General features: G+C 35.9%; 1 protein-coding gene across 3 annotated transcripts in view; it reads right to left on the reverse strand.

Moving 5' to 3' along the window:
• Window positions 1-4,297: 4,297 nt before the first annotated feature.
• Window positions 4,298-12,642, reverse strand: part of LOC125232221 (E3 ubiquitin-protein ligase RNF144A) — a 269,452-nt gene continuing 261,107 nt past the window's right edge. For all 3 annotated transcript variants that reach the window (XM_048137858.1, XM_048137860.1, XM_048137859.1), the window contains 2 exons: window positions 6,581-6,675; window positions 4,298-5,772 (listed from right to left, as the gene is read on the reverse strand). In XM_048137858.1, coding sequence (XP_047993815.1) covers window positions 5,661-5,772; window positions 6,581-6,675 — 207 coding nt within the window. In that variant the 3' untranslated portion in view covers window positions 4,298-5,660. The remainder of the gene's footprint in view (window positions 5,773-6,580; window positions 6,676-12,642) is intronic.

Genomic DNA, 12,642 nt, shown 5'->3' on the forward strand with positions numbered 1-12,642 from the left:
ATCGATGTTTTATTGCCAGTGATTCATTATTATTTAAATAATGCACGTAGTTACAGTTAGTAGACAAAACTCATTGGGCCCCCACCAAGTCGAGCAAAAAAAGGCTAGGCCGTACCATACTTCATATAAATGTTCTGCATCGGCACTTTCCATCGGGTGAGCCTGTGGACAAATGATTTACCTGTTCCTCATAAAAAAAATCCTAAAGGAATAGAATTATATTTACTTAATAACCTAGTTAAGTCTCGCTTTCTGGAAAAGTGGGCATGCAAAGGGCCAGTGTAACGTGGAATAATAAAAATACCATTTTGAGATTTGTCAGAAAAAATCTTTATTAAATCGTTTACAATTATAGTAACGGAAAGTATGTCTCAACACAAAATAAACAAGAAGAAATAGGTCGATAACAAAAAAATAGACTTCTTTCTATATACAACGTGTCTTAACAACACAATAAAATATTAAACTTAATGAAAAAAAGTCTTTACGTGAATACCATAGACGAAAGTGATATTACTCATATTACAGTCAACTTAGCCTAACGTACAGTACAATAACTTAGCCTAGCCAACTACAGACATGTCCAGATTAAGTCTACAAATGCTTTAACTAGCCTGCTACGACAAGCTACTTAGGGACCGATGACTTGATTTAAGAGAAAAACATATTTTTAGAACTAAAATTAAACGGCTAAACTCATGTATTGAAGCCACAGTCAGTTACAAGATTGAATGTGCGCTGTGAGTTTCAATTAAAATATGACTTCAATATATAAGTTAATGCATTTTATGTTACATCAGAATGATTCACGACAGTTTAAGTATATGTAAAATATTATTTTGTGAAACTCATTCAAACGGGTAATTTGACCAAGTAACAACACGAAAATGCATAATATTGATATGTTTTGTTTTAAAACAGTCATTGCAAGCATCCTCTGCATAATAACTAACTCGTAGATTTGAACGCTAAGCTGATTCAATACAGATCAGATTTAAGACACTATAATTCAGATCAATACTTTAAAAGGCATTATCAATAAACGCATTGAACATACAACTGTATAGAGTTGGGAAAAGAGCTAGCTTTATTTTGCTTATAAAAAAACATGTAGGTATAGTTTCCTCGTCAATAACTGTAGCTATTGAGATTTAACAGGCATACTTTCTCTTGTCACTTTTATTCACAATCAATATACTTGTAATATTTATACTGTAATTCTAAAACATCAATACAATATACATAGATCAGCGTTTGCGTGCAACTTTTATATTAAAAACGTCACCGATCCTCGACTATTTAAGTACATTAATTAAACCTTATTTACATTAATAAATAACGTATCTAAGTTAAGAGTTAAGGCGCTGTGTGCAGGACATGAAAACAGTGTGTATTATGTGTATGTGGACTCTGGGTATCCTTATGGCATGTTTCTATGGGGATTTTTTTTGTTCACAATAGGGGTCATATTTTATATGTGACAATTTTATAGGTCTTTATAGTAGATTTACAATTGTATTTGTCACTTATAAAATAAGTACCATTATCATGTGTTAAGTTAAAGTTAAATGCTTCGCTTAAGATATTTTTATAATATCTGTCATATAAGTACTTAGTGTTTCAGCTAGGCACTCTGCTAATTTAAATAAAAAAACTTGCCGTAAGGATACCTAAGTCCAACAATTTATACTAACTGCCTTCCATGGATCACAGGTGATTAAAAAAATATTCCTGACATATGCACTGTTTCACACTGCATTGCAGTTACTCTATCTTTTACTAATACTTTGGACCTTTTACTACGAATCTAAATTGAGAAGAAATTTATAATTTCATTATCGATGTAAGAGAAAAGTCGGGCGATAAAATTGTCGCTTTATCGAACGACAATGCTAATAATGGTGCGAGAAAGAGACGAACGCTTTATCGATCGATAAAGCAACAACTTCAGACCTTGAGAAAGACGTATCCACTTTATTAATAGGTACTAATTTATGTGACCAGTGGCCGTATTATGGTCTGTTTTGTCACTTGTCATATAATTTATCACTTTCGCACTTATATACTTGTTAGAACGAGACAGACATGGTGACAAACGATAGACAGTATCTTGGCCTTACAATTTTTCACTTCATGGTTTTACTTTTATTTTTCTTAAGAAGTATTTGAGGTAAGAATAAGAGTTTTGTGATGCAAGAATTATTTCATAAAGAAAGAAGTAGTTATTAATAAAATGGACAATATGGATCATTTGTCAAAAATGTTTTTCTTTGTGCTTTGTCAACAATTTTAGTGTTTTGTCTAGAAATCTAGATTATTTTGGTTTAAGATATATAGCATACTATAGGAAAATTAGCTGACTCTTTCATTGCTAAATTCCAAAGAAATTGCTACAATGTGAATTTAGCAACAAAAGTTTATTAACACGTACGGCAGGGGTTTATTTTATATGAATTATCAGTTTAAAAATATGAGCTGTGTACTAAACTAAGCAATTTAAGTAATTAAAACTAATATATCATAAAAAACAAATCCCTGCTTCATTTATTTATTATAGAAGTTAGATTTGAAGTAACAAGCCTAAGTATCTTTTCAAAATCGTGTTGTTAATCAAACAATACGCAAGTACGCTTTGCATACTATATTTTATAAAAAATATACATATTAATATCCATCATTACCTGGTTAATTTTATAAGTTCCGTATTAACATCCATGCCTAAATTACATTATAATAGAGTCTGCCGTCTTAAGATGTAAGGCAGCTCAATGCTAGGACATATAGGCTGGCAAAAAAGAGAAGAAAATATGTAATAGGGGCGCCCCCGTTTATGTAAACCGTTTTTCATGTGGCAACTATTTTGACACTTTTCTATGAGAATAGTTAAATGTTGCTATGATACAAAAAATTAGTTCAATTTGTACTCTTTTGCCAAGCTGTAACATTCCTGTGAAAAAACATGTATAAGCCCATATTTGTTATTCTAAATCGTTTGAAGTTCTTAAAATCCTTTAATATTCGTTGTTGAAGACATATTACTTTTAAGAACAGGTACATTCATGAGGAGAAATAGTTAAACGGGTGAAACGTTCAAAAATACCAATATAAGCTTGGATTCTCTAAGTACAATTCATTTTGAAATGTTTTGAACACTTCGCCCGTATAACTACTTGGCGACTATTTGAAAAGTAAAGAAAATGGGTGCATTTTCTATAAAAAATTATGAATGTGCCATTTAAAATTGTTTTTTTTTTTAATTTAGACGCAATTTTATTGTTTTTTTAGGCGTTGACATGTTGCCATGTAAAATTATCTTCAACGTTAAATCAATTAGGTACATTATTAATTAAAAAATGGCAACACCATAGTGATTCAAATCAATATTTTTAATAACACGAACCGGCAATACAATGTCGCCACTTTTAATTTCTAGGTACATATTCTTGTCGAACTATAGACGTCAAAACATTGTCGACAAAATTGACGCAGTTGAAAATATCGTTGGCAAAAGCAGAAATTAATTGGCAATAGTGGAAAACTGAAAGGAAAACATTGGCACTCGAATACACATCCTTCTATATCAGTCTCTTTTACCCCGTTCCAAACAAAAATATAATAAGCTTCAAATAAGTGAGCTGTAAGCTGTTTTAAAGTACGTAACGTACAGGCAGTTTATTTATATAACCTATAAATCTTTACTGCCGCGTTCGAGCCATAACAATCAGAGATCAAAATAAGAATGCTTATTAGGGTGGAGCGAAAAAACACTTTTCTGGTATTAGCAAACCTAATAGTTATCAATCAATGCCTCTTAGTCTATGAAGCCTTTGTGCAAATTTTCAGCTTTTTAAATCAACATCTTCTGCCTCCGCATTAGGGTTGAAATTTTGGATAATCAACTTTCAAATAAAAAAAAAATTTAGGCAGTATTATGTTTAGTATATGTTATTGATACATATCATTATGAGAAACTACAAAAAGTTGCGAAAATAGCGTCCAGAATCGCCAAAGTTTGTCTAGTTTCAGTACATTTGCCAAAATAGCCGCTAAAATACTGAAAATTAGCGATTTTTAACGCTATTTTCGCAATTTTTGGTAGTTTCTTGTAATAATATGTATCAATAATGTATACTGAACATAATACTGCTGAAAAACATTTTTTATCTAAAAGTTGAATTTTCGGGTTTGTATGAGATTTTCAAAATTTCAAACCTAATGCGGAGGCAGAAGATGTTGATTTAAAATGCTGAAAATTTGCACAAAGGCTTCATAGACTAACGACGACGACGACGGGCATTGATTGATAATTATTAGGTTTGCTAATTCCAGAAAAGTGTTTTTTCGCTCCACCCTAGTGCTTATCCACTAGAGATATGCTATACGGATATTGATATCCGCCAATCAGCTTTGTTGACCCAGTGCTATGCAACGTGGACCAATTGTCATCGGTTGATATCAAGCATTCACGTAGCACATCTCTGCTAGAAAGGCTCCCTACGGCTTTGAATGTTTCAAGCCAAGTCAAAAAAGCTAGAGGCCTGTACAGACCTTGCAACAAATCGCATGCGCTAAGTGTAATGCATTCAATGTAGCAACCAAGAGTCCGCAAATTGGATACGATTAAATCGGTGAGGTTTGTGCGACCATACAAATTATACATATTTGAAGTTTTACAAAATGATCTTAATCTGACAATTATTTCTTTACGGTCAGGGTTTCACCCGTCGTCAATAATCACGAAAACAGCGATGTACATAACTACATGCAATATTAAATACATTGGCCTGAAATCTTTACAAACCCCAAAAACTAAATTCGAAGACACTAAGTTCTGCTTTTAAATACATTTTATTAGGTTTTATAATGTCTCCAATTTTGTTTTTAGAGTCTTACTGCTAACGTCAATGTCACACTTACGCCGTGGCTTGCGTGGGCGACGGTCGCGCGACGGCGATGCGACGCATACGAAATCAAACCTTATCGATATGGAAGTATGAGACGCAACGGCGACGGTCGCACGACGGTCGCGCGACCGTCACCCACGCAAGACACGGCGATACATAACCTTGGCCAGAATCAAAATATGTATACCAGAGTATTTGCCTGGCAAAACTCCCTACACGAATATAAATGGCTGAATTTCTAAACAAGATTGTATAAAAATCTTGTCAACTGTCTTGACTGCATTCAGCTCATTTACCTCGTTACATTTGTCAACGATGGTTGTCCGTCAAAATTAGCTACTAGTCAATCATATACACAGACAGATTGAACGGTCTTCGTAGGATCAAAATTTTCTTTACTTAATTCCCCATTTTCAATTGGGCCAAATTCCTCAACGTTGGCTCAAAATTATTTACAACAAAGCCCAACTAAATCTTCACTTCACATTTCTGCACTAAAAAATCTCACAACATAAATCCATCAGCGATAAACAGTCGAGTCAAAGTTCGTCTCCAAGCTCCAGGCTGCGTTTAGCCAATCACAAGTCACTTCTTCCGTCTTTGACCAATCACTATTCACCTTTACTGCTGACCAATCACTGTTTCCTTTTTCGACCATTCACTGATCACCTGTTCTACGTTCGACCAATCACAGCTCACCTCAAGTCCTCACATGGTCTACCATCGGCCAGAGCCCTCTTTGGAGCGTTTCGTGCGTCAGTCGGAGAGGTACCTGGCGCGTGTTATTTCGTCGTCGTCTTCGCGTCCGGGACTTATGCTCTCGATTTCATCCACTTCTTCGAGATTTTTCGTGCTTGGGTTGCATAATCTGGAATGAAATTGGTTTTATGTAAATTACAAATCGATAAGCTTTAAAATATGATCCTATGCGAAAACAATATCAACAATATTGGGACCGCATGCCGTGCCGTCACACATTTTTTTCCCTTCGTGGTCCTGTTTCTTTTCGATCTTTTTAAAATTTTAATGTAATTTTTTCAACGGACTGAGGACATTTTTAAAGATTTGGTTGTTGCAATTTTTACTCCGACTCCGCTGAAGCTATTCGAGTAATTATTTTTTGATCTGCTTCACAGTTCCATGCAGTTGTTATGTAGGTATGGGAGTCTGTTGATAAAATCCTGTATACATTAATGGAGCTCTTCAAATAATTGAGTGTCTGTTCAAAAGGACGTATATATTTCTCTACTAGCTTTTGCCCGCGGCTTCGCACGAGTTAGAAAAAGACAAAAAGTAGCCCATTTAACTTTCCCATTTATAAATATTAGTATGGATGAACTCCATAGATGCAAATTTGATTTTCAATTTTAACAGACAACAACAAACAAGTGATATACATAAATGAATAACCAATAGCAAACTCAAAAAAGGAAGACTTTTGTGACAATTTTGGAATAACTCCTTTTGAAGAGACACGCTTCATATAATTATAGCAGTTCTGGGTACGTAGCCGAATGGCACAAACGCTCACGAAACGAAACGCTCGTAGATATCTATCTCTATCGCTCTCGCGTATTGGCGCTACAAAGCCAGACTACCTTTCGCGGCGTTTCGTTTTCGTTTCGCGTCGGAGAAATGCCATTCGGCTACGGGGCCTGGTCAGAGTGAGGACTCACCTGCACTTGCAGCAGACGATGCAGGGCGCCGCGAGCAGCAGCAGCGGGCTGGCGACCAGAAGGAGCAGACCGAAGCCGGCGAATATGCCCACCACCTGGAAGTATCGGTCACATATTTATAACATTTCAATCTACCTATAATACATCAAACAACTGTTATTACTTACTAATAACTACTACACTTATTACTAGTACACTAATGCTTATGCCTATTTATTCTAAAGTTAGAATTTTCCAATTCACCCAAACAAGTTTGTCCTTCAAATAGTCTGACACATTATAGTAAGATCGTTCCAACTGTTTTGAACGTTTTTTTTTTGGTCGGAGGATTGGGAATTTAGAGAAATATCCTCTATTCTATCCACAAGAAATGAACGCCGGGATGTCCCGGGGAGAGGGACATCCAGGGGAGTGTTTTGAAAGTATGGTCTGGTAAGTCTGTAATGTGACTAGGTATCTTAATGTAAAAATGTATCGATTGGCCTATAAACGACTTCCTCACTTTGGCCAATCGTATGCGGCGCACTGCAAGTTTATTTTTGTTCCGTGTATTTTAATTATGTATGTCAGTATTTTTTTATAATTTATAAATAAAAAGCGAGGGCAGTGTTATGATTTTGACCTCCCTAAAACGGTCTCTTAGCGAGGTAAGCGGACTTAGGTTATATATCGCCCTCACTGCTCGCTTCTGAAGAACAAATATACTGTCAAAATCTGCTGATCTTCCCCAAACCAGGACTTCATATGACATGAGACTGTGGAAATAACTGTAATAAACTAATATAGCAGTTTCTTCATCCGTAATCTGTCTTATCCTTCTGAAAGCATAGGCAGCCAAACACAATCTATTACTCAGACTAGTTATAAGTGTGCACTTTTGTAGTTTTTTGGAGGGAACTAACGAGCGCGGATTGCGAGCGGAATGCGCGCGGATCGCGAATCAAACGCCAGCGTGTCGTCGGAGGCTTTACCGCTATCAAAACGCTTTAGTGTGGCGGACGCTTTAGTTGTAAGTCTTAGTAAGCGGAACAGTGCAAAATTATTTCCAAATAGAAATCATAAATGGCGCTAAGTGTCACGATTGACGATTATTATTTTTTTATCAAATAGATTTAAAGGTATTTGAAGCGTCATAAATTAAGTACATTATAAATTAAATACAAACATCGATGACAACACAAATTTAATGCATTATTTTAGAAATTTTCAAAGAAATAATATCACGTAATATATTGCTACTGACTATGACGCAACAACGTGAACAACCTGCGCGCGACAGTATCGAGCTACCTAAATTTTATTGCATATTGTCACTAGATGGAGCTGTCACTATCTACAGTATACTGCCAACGAAACGGTGCGATTGTGTGCGTTCCGTTCATTGAGATATATGTACTACGTACTATAGGCGACGTTGCCAGACGGAAACTCTGCACAAGCTGACAAATGCGCGGAGTGCGCGAAGCGGTAATTTACGCGTAGAGTAGTAAGTCCACCATCAGATGTGACACATTATTATATTCCGCCTGTCAAAATTATTTATTTATTTATTTACAACTTAAAAAATACAAAGTAAGCGATCACTGCCGCCCATGGACACCCGAAACACCAGGGGTGTTGGAGGTGCGTTGCCGGCCTTTAAGATGGATGTACGCTCTTTTCTTGAAGATTTATCTTCTTCTTTAAAATACAAATATATACTTATATATAATAATATATATATAGTGCGGTCAGTTTTTTTGGACAAAGCGTAGGTATCCATTGTTCTCTTTTTTCATGACCAGGCCAAAGAAAACAGCAAAAAGTGAGCGTGCTAAAAATACAATTTTACTCAATAACTGTTAACAATCAATAAACAAATTAACTTTTTTTTTATATTATAGTAACATAATTCATAAAGTAGTAAGTAGTTACCTAATAATTTTCCAAATTGAAATAAATATATTTCGCAAATCTATTAGAGGTGAAACACATTAGTAGGAACAATGAAAATGGCACATCTGCGCGGTTAACTTTTTAGTCTATGATTGCGTCACCAAAATCGCGCAGCCTCGCTCCCGCTCGCGTGTTCGTAGAATATTCAGCTGTCAGCCGATAATATTTGTTTGTTAAATAATGTAGGTATACGTTTGTAGTAGTGTGCGTGACAAAAATGTCGTCTATTTCTATTAAACAGCTGCCAATGATCGAAATTCAAATTAGTTGAACAATTTCCATTGAAAAAAAAAAAGTTTGTAATGCATCGGTCCGAATTGTGGATACTAGTTTTATCATCTTTTAGTAGATACAATTGAATGTAAAATTATTTATTTTGCCTGACACTCTTGAGTATTTTTTATGCCGTTATTTTAATTTTACAATATAATATTTGGAATATATAGTGCTTATAATTATTAAATATAAAACATTTTTTAAATACTTTTTGATACAAAATCATACTTCATTGATTTGGAACAATGCTTTTTATCGGACCTACAGTAAACCAATTGGAACCCTAGGCCACTGTAGAACTATGTCATAGTAACGTTATAAATCAGATTGTAAGAAACCTCTTACTGCTTGTCATTTTGACATGGTTGTAGAGTGGCCTAGGGTTCCAATTGGTTGACTGTACATCCGACACTATCGGAAGCGTTTATCGGATGTAGGATGTCGATCTGACACCCGATATCGGATCGGATAATGTGAAAACGGCCTAAGCATTAACCGTTAGTGCGTTTTCACATTATCCGATCCGATATCGGATGTAGGACCGATATCCCATACATTGAAGCCGCCATCTTTGATTTTTGACTTTGAAATCCTTCCGACATTTGCTACATGCACGACCGATGCGATGCATGCGAAATCAAACCTTATCGATATGGAAGTATGAGACGCGACGATTGCCGACTGGCTAGGATTTCCGAACGCACACGAATGCGCGCTCGGTCGCCGATTTGCGGCGGAGTGGGCCTAGACCTCGACGCGACGCCGCACTTGCGTCGCGCGAAGCGCAACAGCATTTTAAAATCCCCCCCCCCCCCTAGTGGATAAAGTAATTTGACCTTGAATATAGTCATATAGTGAATCTAGTGATGACGATATGTTTTACCACCTGTGGAACTCCTGGAAGCAGTGATAAACGCGTTTTTTGCGTTGTACTTTCCTCGCTATAGTGAGGGAAAATGTTGTTGTGTATCGTGGTTCAACTATAGAATACTTTCGCTTGCTCGTTTTTCAATTCCACACTCGCCGTTAAAATACAACTTTGCACTCTTGTATAACAAATAACTATGTATTTTATATTTTTGAATATATTTTTTCAGACTGGCACTTAAAAAGAGTTCAAACGTTTTTTTTTTCTAAAAACCTAAATTTTTCAACAAAGGTTTTACTTTTCACTTTTCGACATCTATCAATGAGAAAGGACCTTTTGTAGTAAGAAACAATACGATTTTTAGGGTTCCGTACCAAAAAGGTACAACAGGAACCCTTATGGTGCGACTCTGTCCGTCTGTCTGTCCGTCTGTCACATTCCTAAATATCTCGAGAACTACTAATGCTATCAACTTGAAATTTGGAATAGTTGTGAACATTGTAAACCTCTACAAATAGAAAGTATAATTTTTTTAAATATATTAATTTTAATTGTAAAAAATGGCCAAAATGAAAGGGGGCAAACTGTAAATTTCAAGTTACTAGGTCAAGTGGGGTATCGTTGGAAAGAGCTCAAATTGAACGTAAATAAACTATTTTTTATAATTTTTTTCTTGTGGAAAAAAAAAGAATTTTGAAGGAAAATGTAAAAAAAAATACCGTTCCCCCCCCTTATCTCCGAAGTTTACCAACGAAAAATTATGAAAATTTTAGTAAACATTGGTTTTATGCTATATATTACAGGAAAAATATAATCGTGTTTGTATTTTGAATACTTTTTTTTTAATTCACAAAAAACTTTTTAAATTTTTACTTTCAATTTACCCACCCTTGCGGATGTATATCGTACTTCAAATTAATAGGAGATGTTACGTAAACCATATTCTGTCCAATAAAGTAAAAACTGTTTAAATCGTTTAACATTATAAAGAATTATCCCTGAAAAACCAGGTCGCGCAAATTAGTTATCAAATTGACCGGGAGATGGCGCTATACACTATAATACTCATTAGTGCCTATACTTTTGTCTTCTAGTCAAGTCATTAGAGTTATATGAAAATATGAGATTATTTTTACTAGGTAGTTTGAAAGAAAGTTTGTACGGAACCCTCGGTGGGCGAGTCCGACTCGCACTTGGCCGGTTTTTTTATGTAAAAACTATAATGTAAAAACGGCCTAAGGGTTACCAAGGCTCGATCGGCGCGCCTAGTGGACGCCAGGCTTAAATTGTCTGGTCTTGGTGTTTTAATAATTTTATGTGTTTATAGTCGTAATTTATTTGCGAAGTATTAATTTTATATCTGTATTTTTAAATTACACTATGTTGTGGTACCGGGAAGCATATTTTAACTTAAAAGGACGTAATGACAACATTTCATACCATGTTTCAGAAAATAAATAGTTTCGGAGTTTAAATTAAGTTTGCAGTGTTTGCACAATTTTATGAATAAAAATATTACTCTCGAAAATGTTTTATCAAATACGTACTTTACATTTTGTTCATTATGTTTACTACATGTACATTCTTAGCTATTATACTTATGTATTTCTTACATAATAATATTCATTTCCATATTTCTAATTAACTACGCGCCTGCTTTAGAGTGCTTTAAATTTTAACAAATCAATGCATCCTTTGGTCGGGGGCTGGGGCCTTTCAACTCAAGGTCGCCGGCGCCGTGGTCGCGGGGCGCGGGGCGTGGGGCGCGGGGTGGGGCGCCGCGGATCTCGTTCATTCAATTCCGCTTGCATGTGTTGCGGACAGAGCGAGTATATTATACGTACGCGGCGAGCACACATACAAGCCGCACAGCAACGCCATCTAGTAATGTTCGACTTTAAACGTCCATGTGACGTTATAGGTTTAGTGCGTGAAAGCTAAAACAGATGTCGCAAGATGTTGCAGTTTGATGACTATTTCGACGTAGGATACTGATAAGAGTTTTGTTGGCCACGCGTGGCTACTGGCGCCATCTAGCTCTTTGAGTGTGGATTAAATTTAGCCTACACGTCTAGAATACTTAGGACGGCGCCCATTTTTAGTATGGGATTAGGTATCTGTACTAGTATTATTTGATCTGTGGCCGGACTATCGAACGTAGGTCCACTGTCTATGAGCGCTGGGCGCAGCGCAGACTGAACTGAGCAGTGAGCGGGCCCGTGTCAGCAGTGTATTTTATTCGAATTTTATGTGCTTTAAAATAGTACATTACGATACAAGTGCGTAAAAAAGGAAGTTCGAAACGAGTGGCGATAAATTAAAACACGACCGAAGGGAGTGTTTTAAATCGACACGAGTTACGAATTTCCTTTTCGCACGTGTATCGTACGACGTTTTTCAGTACAGATGAGCCTCCAAAGTTTCGACCTGGCATATAATGAACCACTTCTCGCACTAGTGCGTAAAAAAACACCATCTGTACTGAAAAATATCTATCGACACAAATGTATGTCTTATATGTATTTTTTTTTAATATGGCAACAAGAAGTTCTGGTTTAGGATTATATCTCAATAAATGCAGGAATCGCAGGAATTACAATGAACGCCCCTTAAAGAGTAGTCTAATTATATTTTTTTTGTATGGGTACCTTTCCTTGTTAGTATAAAAGCCGGAGTTATTAAAAATAAAATAAAAATAAGAATGAAGATTCTTACAGAAAGAAAAAAGTAAACAATCAATTAATAGAAAATAAAAGAAACAAAAATAAAACTGCAAAAGCACGCCTCAGCCGAGGTTCGAACTCACACCGCTGGCGCGGCGTCCAGACGTCGAAACCGCTAGGCTACGAGCCCGTTGTAATAACTAGTTAATTTTGTGATCCTATTCACCAAAGTCAAGTGATAGTACATAATTATATCGTAAGGTCATCGCACTAGTGTTTCATATTGCATCGCGTCGCTTAACATTCGCATGTTCATCGCT

This window comes from Leguminivora glycinivorella, chromosome 12 (assembly GCF_023078275.1).
Source record: "Leguminivora glycinivorella isolate SPB_JAAS2020 chromosome 12, LegGlyc_1.1, whole genome shotgun sequence".
NCBI lineage: Eukaryota > Metazoa > Arthropoda > Insecta > Lepidoptera > Tortricidae > Leguminivora > Leguminivora glycinivorella.